At 40.8% G+C, this 26,868-nt stretch overlaps 2 protein-coding genes across 2 annotated transcripts in view; one reads left to right on the top strand and one right to left on the bottom strand.

Annotated features, from left to right (window-relative positions):
* The window catches only part of LOC133058998 (contactin-associated protein-like 3), a 191,032-nt gene that overhangs the window by 46,263 nt on the left and 117,901 nt on the right, over window positions 1-26,868 (top strand). The gene's annotated exons all lie outside the window — the stretch shown is intronic.
* Window positions 21,119-22,903, bottom strand: LOC133059339 (ras-related protein Rab-18). Its single transcript, XM_061146312.1, has one exon. It carries the CDS (start codon window positions 22,850-22,852, stop codon window positions 22,232-22,234), a length of 621 nt encoding a protein of 206 aa, XP_061002295.1. The 5' UTR covers window positions 22,853-22,903; the 3' UTR covers window positions 21,119-22,231.

Below are 26,868 nucleotides of genomic sequence, written 5' to 3'. Positions count from 1 at the left end.
AAAGCGAAAGTGTTAGTCACTCAGTCGTGTCTGACTCTTTGAGACCCCATGGACTGTAGCCCACCAGGCTCCTCCGAGGGCTTTCCCAAGCAAAAATACTGAAGTGGGTTTCCATTTCCTTCTGCAGGGGATCTTTCCGACTCAGGAATAAAACCCAGATCTCTTGCATTGCCGGCAGATTCTTTACCATCTGAACCACCAGTCTTGTTATAGCACCTTCTAAGGATTGGAATTCTAATTCCAAATGAAATAGTCTCTGTTTTAACTCATTACTGATGACTAACTTTCTTCATTTCAGATACAGTCTTTAACAAATAGATCCCTGTTCTGTGTTCTGAAGCAAATCCCATAGCCTTGCCTCCCAACCCTGTGGGACCAGGAGAGGCATTTTCCCCTAGAAAAGTGGGGGTATTCTGTCCCACTCTGTACTTTCCTGAGTGCCCTCTCTCCTGGTCTGTTCTTGGGGCTGTGATCTCCCTTCCTTACTCTGATCCTTCTCTGACACTCTGGGGCCCTCACAGTGTGGCCCTGACCTAGACTCTTCTTTCCTAGCCATCTCGTTTCCTACGCTTCAGCTGCATAGAAGCAGGAAGTTCTGCCCAGCATCCTGCTTGTCCTGAGAGCACTCTGCCTCATTCCAAGTCTTGGCCTTTGCATGGAGGTTCACTTTACCGGAAATGCTCCTCCTCTCCTGGTGACAGTTTAAATTCCTCCTCGTGATTAAAGTCAGAAATCTGTGGCCTCTTTCTCCTCCGAGCATTGCCTGATTTCCCAGCAAACGCATCTGCTGTGGTTCCCTCGAGTATCGAGTCAGGGGCCATGGGTTGCTAGTTTTGGCTCCCGTGTCACCAGCCTGCATGTCCCTGAGTGCCCCGCTCTCTCACTGGTCTCTGCCTTGCGTGTTTCCTCACCAGTTACTCTTTGTATATGTTGTTAGTGAAGTATTTACCACATTTCTGGCTGTAAGCTGCTGCTGCCTCATAAGATAACGTTATTAAAAGAAGTGATTCATAGAGTACAGAGATTATTCTGGCTTAACCAATGGTGGGGGACAGGGTTGATACAAATTTCTTCTTGTTTTTAGTGCCAAATCACCAGAGTGATGCTTAAAGGCAAGGACAGTTCTGCTAATATTTGCAGAATAATTTTTTAGTTCACAAAAATCATTCATTCTAAGCCTAAGAAGTACTATGTGAGACAAGCATATGGTTGATACATCCAAAAGCAAATTTTTACAGCCCCTGGACATTTGTGATGCACTTGAATCCTCTTGGAACAGGTTGAAATTTAAACTGCATTGATTTCTGAATTGCTGATACAGTAATATACCATAGTTCTGTAGTTCAGCTAATTTAATAGAATGAGATTTAAAAATCACATTCAAAATGGAGCAAAAGCCAAACTGACTCTTTTCATATTAACTAAATGATAACAGTGGGAAGTATGATTGTCCTTTTCATGAAACACACCAAAATTATATGTTATATTACATTCACTTAGCACAAAATGTCTTTAAAAAATAAATTGTAAGCACAAAACAGCCTGAGGCATACACTTGCACAGTTTTAGTTGCATGCCTGCCTGTGCATAACTGACGTCCCTGACAGCTTGCAATTCATGTTTACAAAATTATTCACTGTTTTAAAAGGATATATATAGCTGGAGGATGGCTTTCTATGCCTAAATCACTTGTGCATGGTCCCCACTCTAGTGCGTTTTACACAACAGGATTTTATTAGTCATAAACCATGGCTGATGGTCATGAGCACTGGGGTTAATGGGGGAAATAAAAATAAAGATGGGACCTGAGAAGCTGAGCTATTGTGAGCGAATGTCCAGGAAACAGACTCTCTAATAGCTTATTAGGTATCTAGGAGCCAACAAAACCTTCTAGATAGTCTGTATAGAAAAGAATATAGCTTTCCAAAACTGCATATATTTGGAATTACAATTCCATTTGCTGCCAGTATCATTGTAAATGAAGGAGTAAGTCTCTCGTGTAGGGTCTTAAAGGACCACTGCAAGATTTCTACAAAAGAAACTAAAGGGGTTATTATACTCACAGATGCTTGAGAGGGAGGAAGGGCATACCTCACCACACAGCAGCCGCCTCCCTGTGGGGAGTTGAGAGAGAGGACCTCAGGCACATCTTGGAGGAGAAAGGAAGGCTGGAGGAGATTTCATTGTTTCCTGGAATGTCTAAGTCATAGTCACTGTGTGTGCTCAGTCACTAAATTGTGTCCAAGTCTTTGGGACTCCATGGACTGTAGCCTACCAGTCTCCTCTGTCTATGGGATTCTCTAAGCAAGAATACTGGGGTAAGTTGCCATTTCCTCCCCCAGGGGATCTTCCTGACCCAGGGATCCAGCCTGCATCTCTTGCACCTCAGGCACATTCTTTACCACTGCATCACCTGGAAAAGGAAATATTGTAGCAGGAATCAGCCTGAACACACTTGCCCACTGGGTTCCCTGGGTGGACACTCACAGCCTGTTTGTGTTGAGGCAGCAGAGAACTAGGGAATTTAAAACAATTTACAATCCAGTCATCTTCACTCTTTATTCTCATTTTCAACCTTATTTTCCTTCTTCAAGGTGACAGAAGCAAGACTTTGCTATTGCTCAGGAAAGGCCCAAAATGTCCAATCCTTAGTCTTCTGAAAGTTAGGGCGAGGAAACTGACTTCCTATTAGTTAGTGGTGATATGGCATTGAAATACCAGACATCCAGCTGAGGCTTCTATGGTGCCCACTGGGCTCATCAACACCCAGATATGAGCATTTTTCAAACGCCTCAGTGCATTCATTACAGTGCAAAAGGAAAGAACACCTTGTCTTTCTGTTTTTGTTCCTTCTGCCACTGTCTTTATTCTTGTTGTTGTCTTTCAGTCACTAAGTTGTGTCCGAATCTTTGCAATCCTGTAGACTGCAGTATGCCAGGCTTCCCTGTCCTTCACTATCTCTTAGAGTTGGCTCAAAATTTTATTCTACCTTTCCTCATTCTACAGACTGTTGGCCATGGAACTCTGGTTAGTTTTTCATTGTATATATAGCACCAATACATCTTCCCTCCTTGGCAGCGGTAGTCAGGAAGTCACTGTTAACCTCTGTTTTGTAGAAGAAATTGGAACTGCATGGAGATTAAGAGATTTACCCAAGTCGGAATCACAGAGGTCAGGCATTCTTAGTTCTTGTGACTTAAAAAAAAGAATATTGTCCTCTCCATAAATTCATCACTGCCTCACTAAGTTTGTATGAATGGCAACATGGGCAGAAAAGGCTCTGAGGGCCTCAGTACCTGGGCATCCATCACTACCTCCAGGGAGGGAGTCCAGGAGCAGCAGTGCTGAGGGTGCTCACTGCCCTCAGTTCAGTTCAGTCGTTCAGTCGTGTCCGACTCTTTGTGACCCCATGAACCACAGCACACCAGGCCTCCCTGTCCATCACCAACTCCTGGAGTGCACCCAAACCCATGTCCATTGAGTCGGTGATGCCATCCAACCATCTCATCCTCTATCGTCCCCTTCTCCTCCTGCCTTCAATCATTCCCAGCATCAGGGTCTTTCCCAATGAGTCAGCTCTTCACATCATGTGGCCAAAGTATTGGCGTTTCAGCTTCAGCATCAGTCCTTCCAATGAACACTCAGGACTGATCTTTAGGATGGACTGGTTGGATCTCCTTGCAGTCCAAGGGACACTCAAGAGTCTTTTCCAACACCACAGTTCAAAAGTATCAATTCTTCTGTGCTCAGCTTTCTTCATAGTCCAGCTGTCACATCCATACATGACCACTGGAAAAGCCATAGCCTTTGTTGACAAACTAATGTCTCTGCTTTTTAATATGCTGTCTAGGTTGATCATAACTTTCCTTCCAAGGAGTAAACGTCTTTTAATTTCATGGCTGCAATCACCATCTGCAGTGATTTTGGAGCCCAGAAAAATGAAGTCAGCCACTATTTCCACTGTTTCCCCATCTATTTGCCATGAAGTGATGGGACCAGATGCCCTGATCTTAGTTTTCTGGATGTTAAACTTTAAACCAACTTTTTCAGTCTCCTCTGTCACTTTATCAGGAGGCTCTTCAGTCCTTCGCTTTCTGCCATGAGGGTCACTGCCCTCAGTCTCCCTCTACTCTCCTGGGCTGAGGTAGAACTCTGTGGGCAGCTCATGTGGTCCCTCAGGGCCCTCCTAATGGGTCCAGCTTTGAATCCGAGAGGCAGACCCCATGGGGCCTGTAAACCGCCTGCCCGTTTGCACAAGGATGACGGGTACTCAGTGATGGGACAGGCAGAGCTTGCATAGAAGCACTGAGGCAGTGAGCTGCTCCTCTGTGCTTACTTAAACCTTTGAGAAACGCATAGGGAACTGAAAATGCCATCCTTCTATCAGGACATCTACCACCCTTGTATTACTTTCAATACATAGCATACTCAAAAACACAAACTAAAAGCTTCTTCAAGGCAGAAGAACAGGAGAGTTCTGTCTTGGAATACCCCTACAATATCTGAAGTTAGTATTTAAAATGAGAAAAAAAAATAGTTGAACTATTGTTCTTAAAATCACCCTGTAAGCAGCTATAAAATTCTTTAAGAAAAATAGCTCAGGACAGAAATATAATAGAGGCTGCACGCATTCATGAATTTATCTGCCTCCTAACAAGCCCAACCTGTGAAGTGTGGAGCATTTTATATGTTAGAGGCGTAATTATAAATCACTAAAATACTCACTTGATCATGCTGCAGTACATTTTTATTGCTTTACTTGAATGCTCACTTAAGATTTTTCTCTGAAATGTACTCAGAGCAGAGACAGTTATACAATAAAAGTGAGAAATTGTAAGAGCATAACACTGTCTTAGAAATAGTCCATACAGAAACCACCTACTCAGGCACAGACTTTCCACATGTTTTATGTTCTGTCCACAGAGCCAGCCCAGGGCAGAATAGTAAGGCGGTCAAAGAAAGTGTCCTGTTATTTCCCTCTTACCAACTCAGACATCAACATTTTCTCCCACTCTTTCAGTGCCAGTTGCTCTCAGCTGAGAATAAAGGAGGTGAAAATGTGAACTCTCCAAGGAAAACTCTTTCTCTGTCTCCCCCATCCTTTGCAGAGCCTTGCACGATGCCTGCTGGCAAATGTGGTCCAATAATATTGTTGGATGCATAAACGGATGTGAGACCCTGACTTAGAAGAATGCCTCAAAGCGTAGTTCTGTTTCAGTAAGACACTTCTTAAGTTTGAAAAGTCTTTGAGATTCAGAGTAAATCAGTATTTCAATGCCATGGCGGCTCCTTAGGAGGAATGAAACAGTTATTTTGAGCGACAGTGGCCGTTTCTGGTGTATTTCAAGTCACACCTCATAGTTTGCTCAATGTTTATAAATTTCATGCCATTCATCATATCGTCCTTTTTTATCGTTTGTTTTCTGTAGACCTTTAACCATGCACTACCTGTAGTACTCAGGTGTCAGGTTTGAATCGTTAAATTTTTAATCTTGTTTTTTTTTTTTTTAGCATATTCATGAATGAGATAAATCTTTGCTTTTATTTGTCTGTAAAGAATATATTATACTACATTATACTATATTTGCATTTCTGAAATTTTTATAGCTAAGACATGATAAAAATAAAGGAATATCTCCGAAACAAAAATGGGGAATTTTCTTCTAACACTTCAGTTAATGTCTGCAAAATAATCCAGAAGAAAAGTAATAATAAGCAATTTTCTTTACAAACTAGGAAACATTAGTTAATTCCTCCTTGCATTTCAGACAGTCAGACTGATTGAGTTCATGTTTAGGTGAGAAAGACTATGTCACTGAGACAATTAGGTGAGGTTATATAAGCACTGTGTGGATGTGAGAGCTGGACTATAAAGAAAGCTGAGCACTGAAGAATTGATGCTTTTGAACTGTGGTGTTGGAGAAGACTCTTGAGAGTCCGTTGTTCTGCAAGGAGATCCAACCAGTCCATCCTAAAGGAGATCAGTCCTGGGTGTTCATTGGAGGGACTGATGTTGAAGCTGAAACTCCAATACTTTGGTCACCTGATGTGAAGAGCTGACTCATTGGGAAAGACTCTGATGCTGGGAATGATTGAAGGCAGGAGGAGAAGGGGACGACAGAGGATGAGATGGTTGGATGGCATCACCGACTCGATGGACATGGGATTGAGTGGACTCCGGGAGTTGGTGATGGACAGGGAGGCCTGGCGTGCTGTGGTTCATGAGGCCGCAAAGAGTCAGACACGACTGAGCGATTGAACTGAACTGATACAAGCACTTGTGCTTGGCTCAGGGTTTCATTTATGGGAAGCACTCCACTAGGATACAGTGAGATGGTTACTTCTCTTGGTAGCTCCCATATATATGAATAAATTTTTTACCTTGTTAATTGGTCTTTTGTCATTTTAATTTGCAGGCCCCTAATTACTAAACCTAAGCTGGCAGAGGAAAACTCTGCTTCCTGACACTAGCAGTTGTTTGAAGAATAATGCCATCATTTCCTGTGACTATGAAATCACAAGGTCACAGATTAACCTGCATACTTAGCAAGTATAAAACATACTCTGAGTTCAAAAATAAGATCATCAAAGCATGCTGAAGTATTGATATAAACATTTTGAAATGATAAAGATCTGACTGTACAGATAACGTACTATGCCATGCCAGGCTCCTTTGCTTCAGTCCTGTCTGACTCTAAGACCCCATGGACTGTAGCCCGCCAGGCTCCTCCGTCCTTGGGATTCTCCAGGCAAGAATACTGGAGTGGGCTGCCACGTCCCCCTGCAGGGACCTTCCTGACTCAGGGATAGAAACTGAGTCTCCAGCAATGCAGGCCGATTCTTTACTGCTGAGCTAGCGGGGAAGCCCATAATAAACTATAAAAAATGGTTAAATTTAGTGCTGGATGAAAGAGTGGCTTCTTCATTCTTTAAGCTTTTCTGTGTTATTTGAGTTTTCTAGCCAGGCATGTCAGTGTCTATTACTTATTTTATATGTCACCAGGGATTTTCTGACTAGTGAGATCATAGACTATACTTTTATTGTTATTTTCTATCAAAAAGCAATGGGATACATACTATTTTTAAAAAGGAAGCAAAGGAGAATTTCTAATCATGCATCAATAAAAAAAAGAAAAGAGCAGAAACATAAAATAGCAGATCAATATGTTAAAATATATAAACATTTCCATAGTGACTTGAATTAAATAGATATTTAGTTGCAGACATTTTCATACACATTCTCTAGTAAGTCTGCTGGGAGATAAACTTTAGTCTTTTTTTTTTGTTTACTATTTTTTTTTTTATTATTATTATTATTTTTTTCCAGTGGGTTTTGTCATACATTGATATGAATCAGCCATGGATTTACACGTATTCCCAATCCCGATCCCCGCTCCCACCTCCCTCTCCACCCGATTCCTCTAGGTCTTCCCAGTGCACCAGGCCGGAGCACTTGTCTCGTGCATCCCACCTGGGCTGGTGATCTGTTTCACCATAGATAGTATACATGCTGTTCTTTTGAAATATCCCACCCTCACATTCTCCCACAAAGTTCAAAAGTCTGCTCTGTACTTCTGTGTCTCTTTTTCTGTTCTGCATATAGGGTTATCGTTACCATCTTTCTAAATTCCATATATATGTGTTAGTATGCTGTAATGTTCTTTATCTTTCTGGCTTACTTCACTCTGTATAATGGGCTCCAGCTTCATCCATCTCATTAGGACTGGTTCAAATGAATTCTTTTTAATGGCTGAGTAATATTCCATGGTGTATATGTACCACAGCTTCCTTATCCATTCATCTGCTGATGGGCATCTAGGTTGCTTCCATGTCCTGGCTATTATAAACAGTGCTGCGATGAACATTGGGGTGCACGTGCCTCTTTCAGATCTGGTTTCCTCAGTGTGTATGCCCAGAAGTGGGATTGCTGGGTCATATGGCAGTTCTATTTCCAGTTTTTTAAGAAATCTCCACACTGTTTTCCATAGCGGCTGTACTAGTTTGCATTCCCACCAACAGTGTAAGAGGGTTCCCTTTTCTCCACACCCTCTCCAGCATTTATTGCTTGTAGACTTTTGGATAGCAGCCATCCTGACTGGCGTGTAATGGTACCTCATTGTGGTTTTGATTTGCATTTCTCTAATAATGAGTGATGTTGAGCATCTTTTCATGTGTTTGTTAGCCATCTGTATGTCTTCTTTGGAGAAATGTCTGTTTAGTTCTTTGCCCCATTTTTTGATTGGGTCATTTATTTTTCTGGAATTGAGCTGCAGGAGTTGCTTGTATATTTTTGAGATTAATCCTTTGTCTGTTTCTTCATTTGCTATTATTTTCTCCCAATCTGAGGGCTGTCTTTTCACCTTACTTATAGTTTCCTTTGTAAAACTTTAGTCTTTCCATCCAGAACTTTTGAGTGTCTGACCCTTTGCCCTATTTGCTACATGTTTACCTGCCATTTTCGTGGGTGCCATAGAAGACGAGAGACTTCTGGGTCGGAGACAAAGGTCTCTATTTCCTACTTGGTTACTCATCAGGCACCGCAGGCAGCACGAGGGTCAGAATATCTGCTTGGTTCTTCACGCTGAGTCACACAGAAGCCATGTAGGTAAGCCCAGATGGATGTCGGCGTGCACAGTGGGTTATGTTGCAAGATCTCAGGGAATCAGAATCTTTTGGCAGGTAGCTGTGCTTGCCCTTTGCTTTGGAAGAAGACGTTATCTTACAAGGCTGTTTTCTATATAAACATCCTTGGAAAGAGAGCTGGGAATAAAGGGCAGTTGATGCTTCTCTTAGTAGGATGTGCAGAAATGTGGGAAACCCGTGGCAAACTGTCTTACCTCTGCTCTGACACACTCACAGACTTTTACTTTTCTTATAAAATCACAGTTATATGTCGAAAATGACTTATTTTGCATTTGCTTTAACTTAGTTTTCAAATATATATTTCTTTATCTTGTTTTAAAATTAACTCCTCTTGTGTAAGAGTTAATTTTGCATTTATAGTATGAATCAATATGACTCTAATCATTCTGGTTTAACTGTATCGCTGACTCAGATTTAAAATGCTGAGAAAAAAGCACCTTTATTTTATCATTAGAACTACCAAAACAGCTTTTAAATGCACAATTAGTTTAAAAACAGCTGTTTGATCTTGACATATTTTTAAACATATTTGGCTAAATCCTACTTAAGTTAACACTTCCTTTGAAAACAGAATTGTGACAAGCACTTTGAATGTGTTATTATTTTTCTGCAGAAATAATAGCAAAATCCTGCGGCAGTAGTATGTCCCTCATAAACACAATGTAGGATAAATCTAAATATTCTGATTTGAGAAGAAAATTTTGAATGGAGGATTTTTTATTCCACTGCTGCAGGATTGTCTGTATGTTGTATGTTTAGTTGCTCAGCCGTGTCCAACTCTTTGTAATCCCATGGGCTGTAGCCCACCGGGCTCCTCTGTCCATGGGATTCTCCAGGCAAGAATACTGGAGTGGGTGGCCATTTCTTACTCCATGGGATCTTCTGGACTCAGGGGTCAAACTCCTGTCTCTTAAGTCACCTTAACTGGCAAGTGGATTCTTTGATCACTAGCGCCACCTTGGGACTCTTTTTCTTTTCTTTCTTTTTTTCTGTTTTTGGACACTATATAGCGATTTATTGCTTCAGGTCCATTTCTAAAATTTCATAAACAAAGGATAGATGTAAAGTCATGAATTTTGAAGAAGCATAATTAGAGTAATAGAACATAAAATACTTATCATTTTGAAAATAATTCATAGACAGGATTACATTATCTACCTATCTGGCTCATTAACTCAGATAACATTGTTCCATTTTTAAGCCATCCAGTAATAAAGGAATAGAGAGGGAGAGAGAAAGGGAGAGAAAGAGGGAAAAGAAGGGAGGGAGAAAAGAGGAGAGAGAGAATCCTAAGTGTATGTACATTCTTGTGACAGTAAGTATCGTAACTTTCATGGACTGATTTTGAAAGACAGCTAAAGAGTGCCATATATATGTTAAAGGTTTGTAGAAATGTGATGGTTTTGAAATGCTAAAATTTCTAGCTTTACTTGTTAAAGATTTTCAGTATTTCTTGCAACTAAAGTGAAATTTGATAAAAAATAAGCTTTTAGGAAGTTTAAGAGATTTGTTTTAGAAAGTACTGATTTACAGAAATGGTAGAGAAGAAAAATATTTCTTCAAGATATTCCAGTGGGAGAAGAATTCATAAATGATATTAATATCTCTGTGCTTCAATCTCATCTGTAAAGTATATGACATAGAACTGAACAGTCTCAAGTTTCTTACATGTTTTTCATACTTCTGTAGAAATAAGAAGTCCATAAGGGACTCACTGATCCAAGGCACTCAGCAAGAACACCAGAGCCCAGTCCAGAAGCTAAGAGTATTGTTTTGCTCCACCTACGGTCACAAAATACCACATTCAGATGGTTTAAACAACAAAAATCAGTTTTCACTCTTCTGGTGTCTAGAAGCCCCAGACTAAGGTGTTGACAGGGTGGTTTTTCTCTGGGACCTCTCTGCCTGGCTAACAAATGGCTCCTTCTTGTGTGTGCTCACAACCGTTGCCCTCTCCACTGCGTGCAGGCTTCCCTGATGCCTTTCTGTGTTCAGACTTCCTCTTCTAGTAAGGACGCCAGTCAGATCGAATTAGGGCTGGTGCTAATGGCCTCACTTTACTGCTAGTCACATCTTTAATGACCCTTTCTTCAAATACAGTCCCAGTCTGTGATACTGGGGGTTAGGATTTCAACCTATAAATTTGGGGGTGGTATGCAGTTGGGTCCATTCCCTACCATTTGAAGTATTTTAATGTTGAACTAGACTCATGTTGGCATCACTTTAAGTTAGCAGAACTTCTTAATGGAAATCTTCCTAATTCTATACAAATCACCCAATTTACATATTCCTATTTTCAATGTATACAGCAGGCCACTGGGTTAGTGCTATTATCCCAATAGTCTCAAAATGATCTACACTCAGAGTTAAATACTTCAGTTCCTTTAATTTTGTTACTTTATTTAATTCCCTGAAGCTCCCAACAGAGTATGCACACCATCCAATACTCATTTGAGGCATTCCTTATAACACTAACTACGTTTTATTCTTGTAGGTTACTCTTGAAATATTGGAAGCTACTTTATTTATCAAAACTAAATTTGTGCCCATGTATCAAATTACATGTAGTTTTATTTGCAGTGTTCTGGCACTGTTTTCAATAACAACACATTGATTCTAAAAATATGGTCTTAATGTCATTGGAAATAATTTTTCCTGGCTTTTTAAAATTCTCTTTTCAACCTCTTTGCCCCCCTCCCAAACATGTTTCCAAATGTCTTCTAAAATGTTTTCTTCCTGATCATTTAGAAAGATCGGGAAAGAAAGAATATTGAGAAACTTGGCCCTGCTTTTGCTCTGCAGGAAGGGTGAGTTGTCTTTCATCCAGGTGGTTTAGTTGCTAAATCATGTCCGATTCTTACAGTCCCATGGACTGAAGCCCATTAGGCTCCTCTGTCCATGTGATTTCCCAGGCAAGAATACTGAAGTGGGTTGCCGTTTCCTTCTCCGGGGGATCTTCCTGACCCAGGGATTGAACCCTCATTTCTTGTGCCTCCTGCATTGGAAGGTGGGTTCTTTAGCGCCCCCTGGGAAGTCCATCTTTCATCCTAGATTAATATTTCAAGCATGAGGGAAAAAAACAGTAAAAACCTGTAACTTTAGCAGTGTGTTTGAAAAATATTTGATTTCAATGATACGTCTTTAATGCTTTCATTGCAGTTTAAACAATACAGTGGTTAACAAAAGCATGTCAATTAAAAGTAGGATTTAGGACTTCATTTCACATAGCTGCATTGGCCCTGGTTTTTGGGTTATTCCAGGCCCAGATGCTGTGGATTCCTGTGTGGTGTAGCTGTGCTCCGCTATGGGGCAGCTAGGTTCCCTCTTGCTGCAGGAGAAGGTGGTGGGACCCATGGAGATGGCTGTCTCTTTTTGCTTTGTTTTTGTTTTGTTTTTTCGCTTGGTGACTTGCTTCCACCAAGAGGCTGTAAACAAAAACTGAAAATATGGATTAAGTGCATACTTTTCCTAGACTTGGCAGGTGACTCAGTGGATAAAAGAATCCACCTGCCATGCAGGAGATGCAAGAGGTGCAGGTTTGGTCCCTGGGTCAGGAAGATCCCCTGGAGAGGACATGGCAGCCCACTCTAATATTCCTGTGTGGAGAATCTCATGGACAGAGGAGAGTGAGGGCTACCCCTCATGGGGTCACAAAGAGTCGGACATGCTGAAGCAACTGAACATGCACACACACATACTTTTCCCAACACATTTACCCAACCTGACATTTTCATGGCAGAATATATTATATAAATGTCTGGAAAGAAAATGTCTTAAGTGTACTTTAGGTAGATGTTTGCTTAATCAAGCAGAAGCAGAGATTATTGTCTTATTTTCTGGAATGTGTTGAGATAAATGTACCTACACAAGGGAACACTTTAGAGTTCCTCTGGTACAAAGTCCCCTTCTTTGGATGAACTGAAGTCTCAAGGAGTGAGTAATCTGTCCAGGTCACATATTTGACATCATGAACCATGTTGCTGAATTTTCAGCTCACTTGATAAAACTAAAGTGAAAGGAGGATACTTTCCTCAATTTTATTCATGTATAAATAGTGTACTATTTTGCAGTTCATGAAGATACTAAAAATAATTAACAAGAACATTTGTTTTAAAGCTACTGAGTACAACTTTTTCATGGTCCAATTATAGGAAATCATCTGAGTATACATTTTTGTGGTCTGTGAGCGTCTGGAAATAACATGGACTAAGTATTATTATTTTGAACAATAATACTTACTGCTATTCCCACATTACTCATGAAGAAGCTGACAGTTGGGAATGTAAAATGTTTTGTCTAAGACCTTCATAATCCAGCAATTAAAAAGGTCAGAATTAGAACTTGGGTCTTCCTGTGCACCTTCTTCATCCCAGCAATATCCTACCCCTTACCTCAGGGGTGGCAAAATCCAATTAACAGTGTGCTTGAATTATGGATGCCTGAATTCCTAGTGGCACAGATTAGAGACAGTCTTCATTTATTTCTAGTGCATTGAGACCTATTTCTAGAAATAGTGCCTCTCACATCTTGAAATGAAGAATTGATAAAAATCTTTCTTAAGACACAAATACTTCAAACTTAAAATGATGAATGCGTTATAGGCATCTTGAAGGTCACTCAACACAGAATTGTGATGACTCACGATACACCAGAGACCTTGGCCCTGCAAGAGCTTCTTACCTATTCTTTTTCATGATTCCTTAGATGCCACTGATGTGATTGCTAAGTAAACTCAATGGGGACTTAGAAGCTTTTCAGAAATGTCATCAATTTCTAAATAAATTATTTTGGAAACACTATTATAGCATGTGAATGGACCCCAAGACACAGATTTCAGTCACTTTCATGCACAGTGAAAGAACATGCTTGTGGAAACCGAAAACTTTATGAAACAATGTTTGTTCTTAATTGTTGCTGTTCAGTTGTTCAGTTGTGTCCAACTCTTTGCAACCCCATGGACTGTAGCACGCCAGGCTTCCCTGTCCTTTACCAACTCCTGGAGCTTGCTCAAACTCGTGTCCATTGAGTCGGTGATGCCATCCAACCATCTCATCCTCTGTCGTCCCCTTCTCCTCTTGCCTTCAGTCTTTCCCAGCATCAGGCTCTTTTCTAATGAGTTGGCTCTTGGCATCAGGTTGCCAGAGTATTGGAGCTTCAGAATCAGTCTTTCCAATGAATAGTCAGGAATGATTTCCTTTAGGATTAACTGGTTTGATCTCCTTGCAGTCCAAAAGACTCTCAAGAGTCTTATCCAACACCACAATTCAAAAGCATCAGTTCTTCAACACTCAGCCTTCTTTATGGTCCAACTCTCACATTTATGCATGACTACTGAGAAAACAATAGCCTTAACTAGACGGACCTTTGTGGGAAAGTGATGTCTCTGCTTTTTAATATGCTATCTAGTTTTGTTATAGCTTTTCTTCCAAGGAGCAAGAGTCTTTTAATTTTATCGTTGCAATCACCATCTGCAGTGATTTTGGAGCCCAAGAAAATAAAGTCTCTCATTGTTTCCACTGTTTCCCCATTTATTTGCCTTGAAGTGATGGGTCTGGATGCCATGATCTTTGTTTTTTGTTTTTTTAATTATTTTTATTAGCTGGAGGCTAATTACTTCGCAACATTGCAGTGGGTTTTGTCATACACTGACATGAATCAGCCATGGAGTTACATGTATTCCCCATCCTGATCCCCCCTCCCCGCCCCCCCCCCACCCCATCTTTGTTTTTTGAATGTTGGAGTTTTCAGCAAGCTTTTTAACTTTTCTCTTTCACATTCATCAAGAGGCTCTTTGGCTCCTCTTTGCTTTCTGACATAAGGGTGGTGTCATCTGCATCTCTGAGGTTATTGATATTTCTTCCCACAATCTTGATTCCAGCTTGTACTTCATCTAGCTTGGCATTTCACATGATGTACTCTTCATATAAGTTAAATAAGCAGAGTGACAATATACAGTCTAGATGTACTCCTTTCCCAGTTTGGAAACAGTCCTTTGTTCCATGTCTGGTTCTAACTGTTGCTTGTTAACCTGCATACAGGTTTCTCAGGAGGCAAGTGTCTGGTATTCCCATTTCTTTAAGAATTTTTCAAAATTTGTTGTGATCCACATAGTCAAAGGTGTTAGGGTAGGCAACAAAGCTGAAGTAGATGTTCTTCTGGAATTATCTTGCTTTTTCTATGATCCAGCAGATGTTGGCAATTTGATCTCTGGTTCTTCTGTCTTTTCTAAATCCAACTTGAACATCTGGAAGTTATTGGTTCACATACTGTTGAAGCCTAGCTTGGAGAATGTTGAGCATTACTTTGGTAGAGTATAAAAAGAGTACAATTGTGAGATAATTTAAACATTCTTTGTCTTTGCCTTTCTTTGGGATTGGAATGAAAACACATTTTCCAGTCCTGTGGCCACTGCTGAATTTTCCAAATTTGCTGGCATATTGAGTGCAGCACTTTATTTATTTTTTTTCCAATTATTTTTATTAGTTGGAGGCTAATTACTTCACAACATTGCAGTGGGTTTTGTCATACATTGACATGAATCAGCCATGGAGTTACATGTATTCCCCATCCCGATCCCCCCTCCCACCTCCCCCCCCCCCACCCGATTCCCCTGGGTCCTCCCAGTGCACCAGGCCCAAGCACCTGTCTCATGCATCCCACCTGGGCCGGTGGTCTGTTTCACCATAGATAATATACATGCTGTTCTCTCGAAACAGCCCACCCTCGCCTTCTCCCACAGAGTCCAAAAGTCTGTTCTGTACATCTGTGTCTCTTTTTCTGTTTTGCATATAGGGTTATCATTACCATCTTTCTAAATTCCATATATATGTGTTAGTATGCTGTAATGATCTTTATCTTTCTGGCTTACTTCATTCTGTATAATGGGCTCCAGTTTCATCCATCTCATTAGAACTGATTCAAATGAATTCTTTTTAACGGCTGAGTAATATTCCATGGTGTATATGTACCACAGCTTCCTTATCCATTCGTCTGCTGATGGGCGTCTAGGTTACTTCCATGTCCTGGCTATTATAAACAGTGCGAGTGCAGCACTTTAATAGCATCATCTTTTAGGATTTGAAATAGCTCAGCTGGAATTCCATCACCTCATTAAAATATTCAGTTGGAATGCCCTTAAGTTATTAAAAATTGAGTCTATATCAAACTAAAGAGGTTCTGGTGATCAATAATGGAAAACATTGTGCTGGCTTTTTAAAAAATTCTATGATAACTAACAGGATAATGCTATTAAGAAAATGGTTAGATGATAAGCCTTTAAAATTCCTTACACTGACTCATAAAAATTCCAGGATAGATAGTCTTATTCCTACTTTGCACACGGAAATACTGACTCCCACAAGGTCACACAGGTAACAAGATGGAGAAAAGATTTTGTTGCAGCCTGTTGCCACACGTTCATTCCGTGTACCATTGACTCACCCACTATCGAATCTCTGAACCTACAGTAGGACTTCTGAGGAAGCACCAGTGGCTGATTCTCTTTGAGGGTTTTCATCCTGTTCCCTCAGTTCAGCTCAGTTCAGCCACTCAGTCGTGTCCGACCCTTTGTGACCCCATGGACTGCAGCCCGCCAGGCCTCCCTGTCCATCACTAACTCCTGGAGTTTACTCAGACTCATGTCCATCGAGTCGGGGATGCCATCCAACCATCTCATCCTCTGTCATCGCCTTCTCCTCCCACCTTCAATCTTTCCCAGAATCAGGATCTTTTCCAATGAGTCAGTTCTTTGCATCAGGTGGTCAAAGTATCAGAGTTTCAGCTTCAGCATCAGTCCTTCCAATGAATATTCAGGACTGATTTCCTTTAGTATGGATTGGTTGGATCTCCTTGCAGTCCAAGGGGCTCTCAAGAGTCTTCTCCAATACCACAGTTCAAAAGCATCAATTCTTCTGTGCTCAGCTTTCTTTATAGTCCAACTCTCACATCCATACATGACTACTGGAAAAACCATAGCCTTGACTAGATGGACCTTTGTTGGCAAAGTAATATCTCTGCTTTTTAATACACTGTCTATGTTGGTCATAACTTTTCTTCCAAAGAGCAAGCATCTTTTAATTTCATGGCTGCAATCACCATCTGCAGTGATTTTGGAACCCAGAAAAATAGTCAGCCCCTGTTTCCACTGTTTCCCCATCTATTTGCCATGAAGTGATGGGACTGGATGCCATGATCTTAGTTTTCTGAATGTTGAGTTTTAAGCCAACTTTTCCACTCTCCTCTTTCACTTTCATCAAGAGGCTCTTTAGTTCTTCACTTTCTGCCATAAAGGTGGTGTCATCTGCATACCTGAGGCTATTGATATTTCTTCTGGCAATCTTGATTCCAGCTTATGCTTCATCCAGTCCAGCATTTCTCATTATGTACTCTGCATATAAGTTAAATAAGCAGGGTGACAATGTACAACTCTGATTTTTTCCTTTCATGATTTGGAATCAGTCTGTTATTCCATGTCCAGTTCTAACTGTTGCTTCTTGACTTGCATGCAGGTCAGGTGGTCTGGTATTTCCATCTCTTGGAGAATTCTCCAGAGTTTGTTGTGGTTCACACAGTCAAGATCTTTGGCATAGTCAATAAAGCAGAAGTAGATGTCTTTTCTGTAACTCTCTTGCTTTTTTGATAATCCAGCAGATGTTGCCAATTTGATCTCTGGTTCCTCTGCCTTTTCTAAATCCAGTTTGAACATCTGGAAGTCCATGGTTCACGTACTGTTGAAGTCTAGATTGGCGAATTTTGAGCATTACTTTACTAGTGTGTGACATGAGTGCAATTGTGAGGTAGTTTAAGCGTTCTTTGCAATTGCCTTTCTTTGGGATTGGAATGAAGACTGACTTTTTCCAGTCCTGTGGCCACTGCTGAGTTTTCCAAATTTGCTGGCATATTGAGTGCAGCACTTTCACAGCATCATCTTTCAGGATTTGAAATAGCTCAACTGGAATTCCGTCACATCCACTAGCTTTGTTCATAGTGATGTTTCCTAAGTCCCACTTGTCTTCTCATTCCAGGGTGTCTCGCTCTAAGTCAGTGAACATACCATCATGATTATCTGGGTCATGAAGATCTTTTCTGTACAGTTCTTCTGTGTATTCTTGCCACGTCTTCTTAATATCTTCTGCTTCTGTTTAGGTCCATACCATTTCTGTCCTTAATTGTGCCCATCTTTGCCTGAAATGTTCCCTTGGTATCTCTAATTTTCTTGAAGAGATCTCTAGTCTTTCCCTCTCTATTGTCTTCCTCTATTTCTTTGCACTAATTGCAGAGGAAAGCTTTCTTATCTCTCCTTGCTTTTCTTTGGAACTCTGCATTCAAATGGGTATATCTTTCCTTTTCTCCTTTGCCTTTAGCTTCTCTTCTTTTCATAGCTGTTTGTAAGGCCTCATGAGACAACCATTTTTCCTTTCTGCATTTCTTTTATTTGAGGATGGTCTTAATCACTGCCTCCTGTACAATATCATGAACCTCCATCTATAGTCCTTCAGGCACTCTGTTTATCAGATCTGATCACTTGAATCTATTTGTCACGTCCACTGTATAGTCATAAAGGATTTGATTTAGGTCACATCTGAATGGTCTAGTGGTTTTCCCCACTTTATTCAAGTTAAGTCTGAATTTGGCAATAATGAATTCATGATCTGAGTCACAGTCAGCTCCCAGTCTTGTTTTTGCTGACTGTATGGAGCTTCTCCATCTTTGGCTGCAAAGAATATAATCAGTCTGATTTCAGTGTTGACCATCTGGTGATGTCCATGTGTAGAGTCTTCTCTTGTGTAGTTGGAAGCGGGTGTTTCCTATGACCAGTGCGTTCTCTTGGCAAAACTCTGTTAGCCTTTGCCCTGCTTCATTCTGTACTCCAAGGCCAAATTTGCCCCTTACTCCAGGTATCTCTTGACTTCCTACTTTTGCATTCCAGTCTCCTATAATGAAAAGGACATATTTTGGGGGTGTTAGTTCTAGAAGGTCTTGTAGGTGTTCATAGAACTGTTCAACTTCAGCTTCTTCAGCATTATTGGTAGGGGCATAGGCTTAGATTACCGTGATATTGAAAATGATATTGGAAACGAACAGAGATTGTTCTGTCATTTTTGAGATTGCATCCAAGTACTGCCTTTTGGACTCTCTCGTTGACTATGATGGCTATCCATTTCTTCTAAGGGATTCTTTCCCACAGTAGTAGATATAATGGTCATCTGAGTTAAATTCACCCATTCTAGTCCATTTTAGTTCACTGATTCCTAAAATGTCGATGTTCACTCTTGCCATCTCCTGTTTGACCACTGCCAATTTGCCTTGATTCATGGACCTAACATTCCAGGTTCCTATGCAATATTGCTCTTACAGCATCAGACTTTACTTCCTTCACCAGTGACATCCTCAAGTGGGTGTTGTTTTTCTTTGGCTCCATCTTTTTATTCTTTCTGGAGTTAGTTCTCCACTGATCTCCAGTAGCGTATTGGACACCTACTGACCTGGGGAGATCATCTTTCAATGTCCTATATTTTTGCCTTTTCATACTATTCATGGGGTTTTCAAGGCAAGAATACTGAGGTGGTTTGCCATTCCCTTCTCCAGTGGACCACATCTTGTCAGAACTCTCCACTATGACCCATCCTTCTTAGGTGGCCCTACATGGCATGGCTTATAGTTTCATTGAGTTAGACAAGGCTGTGGTCCATGTGATCATTGGTTAGTTTCCTGTGATTGTGGTTTTAAGTCTGTCTGCCCTCTGATGGAGAAGGATAAGAGGCTTATGGAAGCTTTCTGATGGGAGAGACTGACTGAGGGGGAAACTGGGTCTTGTTCTGATGGGCAGGGCCATGCTCAGTAAATCTTTAATCCAATTTTCTGTTGAAGGTTGGGGCTGTGTCCCCTCTCTGCTGTTTGACCTGAGGCCAAACTATGGTGGAGGTGATGAAGATAATGGCGATGAATGCTACACTCAGTGCCCCCAACCATACAGCAGGCCACCGCCCACCCCACGCCTCTGCCAGAGAGTCCTGGACACTCACGGGCCTGTCTGGGTCAGTCTCTTGTGGGGTCACTGCCCCTTTCTCCCGGGTCTGGTGCGCACAAGGTTTGTCTGAGCCTTCTGAGCTTCTCCGGTGGTTATGGGGTTTGGCTCTAAATGCGATTTCACCCCTCCTACTGTCTTGCTGCAGCTCCTCCTTTGTCTTTGGACGTGGGATATCTCCTCAAAGTCGCTCCAGCACCACACAGCCGCCGCTCCAGTGGCTTCCTTAGTAGCTCAGCTGGTAAAGAATCTTATTTCTACAAGCTTCATTTTGTTACTTGTTAGAACAGGGCAAGAGCAGGCCTTTGTTCCTGACATTCTGTGCTTGGCCTGCACATTTCCGTCTGTTCTGGAAACATGGAAGCAAAATTATATGATGATAGATTATGCCACATTTAAAACAGAGTAATGTCAGTGTACTAAAAAAATATGAGATCATTTCAGTAATAAACCCCAGATGTCAGAGTGGGGTGTTACTAGAGATACATTATACTCCAAATTAAGTTCACTTAAATTTCTGTATCTTAAAGAAATGTATCACTTATTTATTTGCAAAGGAACTATTGATAGTTCTATATTTCCTGACCCAGGGATTGAACCCAGGTCTCCTGCATTGTAGGCAGACGCTTTACCATTTGAGCCACCGGGGAAGTCCTCTATATAAGACAAAATAATGTAATTTCCTAAAATTAGAATGATCTAAGATAGTCACGTGGGTACAGGTATGTGTGTGCTGTGCTTAGTCGCTCAGTCACGTCTGACTCTTTGTGACTATAACCCACCAGACTCCTTTGTCCATGAAAATTCTTTGGGCAAGAATATTGGAATGGGTTGCCATGCCCTCCTCCTGCAGATCTTCCCAAACCAGGCATTGAACCCAGGTCTCCTGCATTGCAGGCAGATTCTTTACCATTGAGCCACCAGGGAAGCCCATGAATACTGGAGTATGTAGCCTATCCCTTCTCCAGGGGATCTTCCAGACCCAGGAATCAAACCAGGGTCTCCTGAATTGCAGGCAGATTCTTTTTTTTTTTTTTTTTTTTACAAATCTACAGTTTTAATGTAACAACAAATCATAAGTACATGTGTTAGCTATCTTTCTCTAACATTAAAGTAGTATATGTTTCATCTTTTGTAAAAACATATCCAACGCATAAAACCTTTAATCCCATGTAATACAATCTAACAAGTGTGAACCACGTAGAATGTTAAGATTTTCTTTTATGTGAAGATATACATTTCAGTCTATTATCACAGGCATTGTAAAGGTGACCCACAAAAATGTTTATCGTTTGCAACTGTATATAGAGAACAAACCGCCCAGAAATTAGTATTTCTTATTAATCTTACTGAGTGGTATTAAAGTGGCCTGCCTGAAAGGGCAAATTACTTATCTGGAAACTTAAAATAGCAGAGATCAATGTATATTAAATAATACATGAGTGAAAAAAATATACAATGTACAATAGCAGGAGGTTACAAAACTGAATACTGTGTAAAAGATTTATTAGTCTGTACAAGTTTGTACCAAGATTTTCACTGCAACAGTATTTTCCCATATACATCGAAATCTGGAAGCAATATGCCTTTCTCAAATTATAGTTTAGTGTTTTTTCCCCCAACCCTCAAAACACAGAAATATGTTTTTTAATATCAACTAGTCATTTATGGAAGTCATAAGATATAGATATTCATTAACATTACACAAGCTATAATTGAAGTACCGGAACAAACACCACCAACATTTATGGGAAAAGGTGTTGGTTTTAAAGGTGGTAAGTGCTACATGAGTTACATAAACATACTACTCCTGTCCTTCTGAAACCAAAATGGGGGAACCTTATTGCCATTCTGTCAAACACCACACAACCCAAAATGCTGCACAGAGGCTCATGAAGCCATGTACACATCACAGAATTAAAACTCCAGCTAAGCAATGAGCTACTCTTGAAGTCAAGGAAGACCAAACTGCTTTAACATATTAATGCTACTTCAGAAGTATCATCAGAACAAACGGGATTTAATTATAAATTGGCCTCAATCACATCCTGCAAAGAGGATTTGGCTTAGTACTAAAGAGAATCCGTCAGCGAACATCCTAGGAAAGCTGTGGAATCATGCTCTTTGTTAGTCCTGAAGGGAAATCTGCCAGGTTTGATGACATCTGTGTATCTCCCAGTGGTCCTGGGGGTTCTACAATACCAATTAATTCAGTAATTGATAAGTATTTAAGCAAAAAGGAGACCAAAACTAGACTTTGTATCGACATATACTAGAGAGGTGGATTTTTAAAAAATCACATGATGAATGTAAATCATAAAATCAAATGTACTTATAAAGGTACACCTATTTTATGTTACATAAAAAACTGCAGATTGCAAACTGCATGCTTACGTTTTACCTGGAAAAGTCAATGAGTGGGCTTTCTCACAAATATTTACTGCCATGATACAAAACAAATATGTGCAAACTGCAAGGTCCCTAAAATAGCAGTTAGAGAGTTTATATACAGAAAGATGACATTATCTGATCAAATTCGCAAGAGATGGTGTCTCCCAGAGTTTATAACACAGAACAGTAACCACCACACGCTCCGCCTCCTTGGCCTTCTTCCCTGGGTGTCAGCTTGACGCCTTTATTCTGGTTCTCACTTTCCCACAGTCCAGGGGTCTGAATGATCTTTTCAACAAGTTCCTCAAAAGCACACTGTACACCATCACAGGTTTTTGCACTTGCCTCTATAAATAACATGGAATGCTTTCGTGCAAATTTCAGGCCTTCATTTCTATCAACTTCACGATTTTCCTTATCAATTTTATTTCCAACTAGCATGTTTACTATGTCATTTCTCGTGCAGTATGTTTCCAACTCATTTAACCAATTATCCAGTTTAACAAAGGTGTCTCTTCTTGTGACATCATAAACTAAAATAACACCCTGTGCACCTCTATAATAGCTGGGAGTTAATGTTCTGAACCTTTCTTGACCAGCAGTATCCCATATTGCAAGTTTTGCCTTATTTCCGTCCACTGAAATTGTTTTCACCTTAAAATCAACACCTATTGTTGCTGCAAGCTCTGGATCAAAAGTATCATCTGTGAACCTCAAGAGCAGGCTGGACTTGCCCACGCCGCTCTCGCCGATGATGAGGATCTTCAGGGTGGTTAGCACGTCCTCGTCCATCCTGACCCTGCTCCGCACCGCGAGCAGCTGGCCGCCCCTTCCGCTTCTCAGCCCTTCTGCAGGCAGATTCTTTACCAGCTGAGCTACCAGGAAGCTTACATGTATGTATACATACATACATACAATCCAAATATTGATTAGGATTAAAATCACGTATAGGGAATGTTTTGTATGCAGATCTCAGAAATTGTAAACAGTAAATTCTTAAGCTCCTCTATTCATAGACTATTAGCATTGATTATTCTCACTTGAAGTGTTTCTCAAAGAGTATTCTGTCTTAAATTTCAATAAAACAAAAAGAGAAATCCCTTTTGTTGTAGAGTATTACCATCATAGCAATCTGAAATACAGTTTGTATTCAATAAAAGAGTCCTTCAGAAAGAAGTAATAATGTATAAGGAAAGTTTAAAAAATTAAATAGCTTTCCTAGGAAATAATTTCATTTCCTAGCTGTGCTAAAATAAATATCAACTTTACTTCTTGGCTTCAGTTATAATGTTGGAATTATAGTGAATGTAGAAAGTGATGTTCCTTTCCAGTCTACCTGGATGTCATAGATATTATGGAGTAGGAAATACAACCTACTGCAGGATTCTTTCCTGGAAAATTCCATGGACTGAAGAGCCTGGCGGGCTACAGTCCATGGGACCACGAAGAGTTGGACACGACTGAGCACACACAGGCAAGTGCTTGGATATTGAACCTCAGATAAAATATTAAGAACAGCTTGCAGAGTCTGACAGATGAGCTGTCTCTGCCAGATGCAACAATAATAACCCAATATCAGCCACAGCCGTAGTCCTTGCAGCCGTGACTTCTGGAGCATTTACCTATAGGTAGGCCGTGAGTGGCTTCCATTTCAGACATTTTTCTCAATTAGTACTCCAAACTTTAGAGTACATTTTATCAAACTGGTTTTGTAGACAAAAGAACTGTGATTTGCAACAGACAATATCAGCTTAGTACCACATCCTAGGCAGTGGTGGAGCTGAGAAAATGTTACTTCTACACATATCAGCCTGGGGTCCAATATAAAGCTGGGGGGTGGATGTTCTTGAGTTCTTCTTTGGAGTAGAGAGGCGGTGAAAAGGGTTTACCTGATCTTGGCGTAGCAGTTGTTAACATTGGAAAGAAAAGATGATTTAGGTCAAAGATTTTACTTTCATTGAACAAGATAAATAATCAAGTGACCTTATGGTGTCATTTCATTCATTAGCCAAGAGGCAGCACCACAACCTCTGGAATAAGCATTCTCGTTACATTTGAGTCTTCTCTTTTCTTATTTCCATTTGTTTATACCAAGGAAATCTCCATGGTGGTGACAGTTCACAAGCTTGATTACCAATTTGGCTTGGTTTGATCTGGTTGTTAAACCTGGCCCATCATTCTGCAAAGCTAAATAACTAGGCAGAGACCAGTCCTGGTTGATTTAAGGAGTCTTGCTCTCTGGAGGCATAAATGCATCTGGCTATTTGTGTTAACTGCGTGGCAGGTTAGGTGGGTTTGTCCCTCTGCTGCAAGTGAGCATGAGAAAGCATCAACCTCTTTTTGTTCCATGAATTTATTATTATTAAATGGAGGTCTGTTATGTGACATCTTTGATTTCTGATTAATAAAATTTTGTGAGATCAAAGAGTGCAGAATTTGAAGGTAGCCCACCCCAAAATAACTCTACGTTTTATGTTTTGGCTATTGGTTCCAAAAAATTGGTGGAATTTAGATAGCTTTAACATTTGACAGTAGATTTCAAAAGAGACACATATACCTAAGAGACCTTACACTTTGTTTTCAGAGCTTAAACTGGTCAGGTCCAATTGCATTACCTAACCAAACGTCGGTCCATTTGCCCACATGCAGTAAAGCCAATCTACTGATGTTGAGTTGTGGCAAAGGAAAGTAAAGCATTAATTGCAGGGTCCCAAGCAAGGAGTCCCGGTAGGTAGTGCTTAAGGAGTGATTAATATTATATATATGGAATCTGGAAAGATGGTACTGATGAAATTATTTGCAGGGCAGCAGTGGAGACAGACATAGAGAACAGACTTGTGGACACAGTGTGGGTGGGAGGAAGGAGCGGGTGGGATGTCTGGAGAGAGTAACATGCAAACATATATTAACATATATACAATAGACAGCCAATGAGAATTTGCTTTATGTCTCAGAGGACTCAAACCATGTTGATGTTTGGCAGAAACCAAAGCAATACTGTAAACCAATTATACTTCAATTAGAAATAAATATATATGCATTTTTAAAAAGACCCAAACTCCCCAGTGGCTTTCAGGGGAAGATTTTTAAAGACAGGTAAGGAAAGGGGGTTGTGAGGTATGTGACCGGCTCATGGACATTCTTCTGATTGGTTGGTGATGAGATAATCAAGAGTCAACATCATCAACCTTCTGATTCCAACCAGTCTGGGATCTATGTGCTTATGGGCAGCATATACAGTTAACTTCTTCCACCTGGTGGAGGTTTTTATATTTTCAAAACAGCTCAAAGGACATGGCTCAAAATATCATCTGTGACCCTTGAGGAGGTACTGGAGGTCTTTAACTTTAATGGCTAAACTTGTTATTTTGCTTTATTTGGTGTTTTTTCTTTCTTTTCTTTTTTTTTGCATTTTTTCACTTCTATGATTAAATTTACTCTTTGGAACTCGGGGAGGGCCTAGGAAGCTAAAGTTTCTCTATAGACAGGAGACAAATGGAGGGCGTGGTGCAGGGGAGTCTCTTCCAGGAAGGTCCTGTGTGATCCTGCTTGGTTTCACATGGTTTCTCTTTGAAGGCAGAGACAAAAGGAATTCTTTCCAGATGACTTGTGATGGTCTTTCAAATTGTCATGAAACTTCAGGACAGAGATTGACGTACAGTTGTTAATGTACCAAGATTGGCAAGATGGCAGAGGTGAGAGGGAAGTAAATTCTATAATAGGAGGCAGCTAGATTGATTTCATCTGAAACCCACCCATCATTTTTTAAAGTACAGTAAACTCTGGGGCTTCCCCAGGGGCTTAGTGGTAAAGAATACACTTGCAATCCAGGAGCCACAGGAAACGCAGGTTTGATCTCTGGGTTAGGAAGAGCCTTTGGAGAAGGAAATGGCAACCCACTCCAGTATTCTTGTCTGTAGCGTCCCATGGACAGAGAAGCCTGGCAGGCTACAGTCCATGGGGTCGCAAAGAGTCAGACATGACTGAAGCGACTTAGCTTTAGCTCACGCACGGTAAACTCTGGGCTTCCCAGGTGGGAAGCTTGGGAAGTGGTAAAGAGTTCACCTGCCAAGCAGGAGAAGTGGATTTAATCCCTGGGTCAGGAAGATCACCTGAAGCAAGCAACCCACTTCAGTATTCTTGCCTGGGAAATCCCATGGACAGAGGAGCCTGGCAGGCTACAGTCCATGGGGTCGCAAAGAGCCAGGTACAACTAAGTGACTGAACAGCAGAACAGTAAAGAGTATTAAAGAGAGGTTTGCCAGGATGACTGGAGAAGTTGCATTGGAATGCACTTCCTGTGTGTTGGAGATTGTACTGTGTTTATGCAAGCTTTATCGCCTACATGTAAGTCTTTTTAAAATGAATAAGTCATTAGTATCATTAGTAACATATCTATAATCGATGTATGTGTATACAGCAACATCATCCACTTTTTGGTTTCCCTACCTTCTGATATTTACATTAAAAGGAACACCATACTCCTTATAACAAGTTTCTTTGCCCTCATGCTGACCCCTTCTAGCGTGAAGCCAGATGCCCGCGGTGAGAAATCACACTTCTTATCTGTGGCAGGTGGCGTTGCTGTGTTTCCCCAAGCACCTCCTAAATGCAGATAACTTGGGGCAGCCTGACAAAGCACAGTGAACACAGATCAAAATTTGAATCCCCACGATCTCATCCTGGTCACAGTGGAGAATAGCTATCCTGCCGGCACAGACTCTTCATTTTCTTAGGCTTGAGTTTTGCATTGGTGGCTCAGCAGTGAAGAATCGGCCTGCAATGCAGGAGACGCAGGTTCAATCCCT

This window comes from Dama dama, chromosome 7 (genome assembly GCF_033118175.1).
Source record: "Dama dama isolate Ldn47 chromosome 7, ASM3311817v1, whole genome shotgun sequence".
NCBI lineage: Eukaryota > Metazoa > Chordata > Mammalia > Artiodactyla > Cervidae > Dama > Dama dama.
This window is presented reverse-complemented; position numbering and strand designations above follow the sequence as displayed.

Coding starts and splice junctions, on each gene's coding strand:
- LOC133059339 (XM_061146312.1), bottom strand. CDS start 22,852: ATGGACGAGGACGTGCTAACCACCCTGAAGATCCTCATCATCGGCGAG.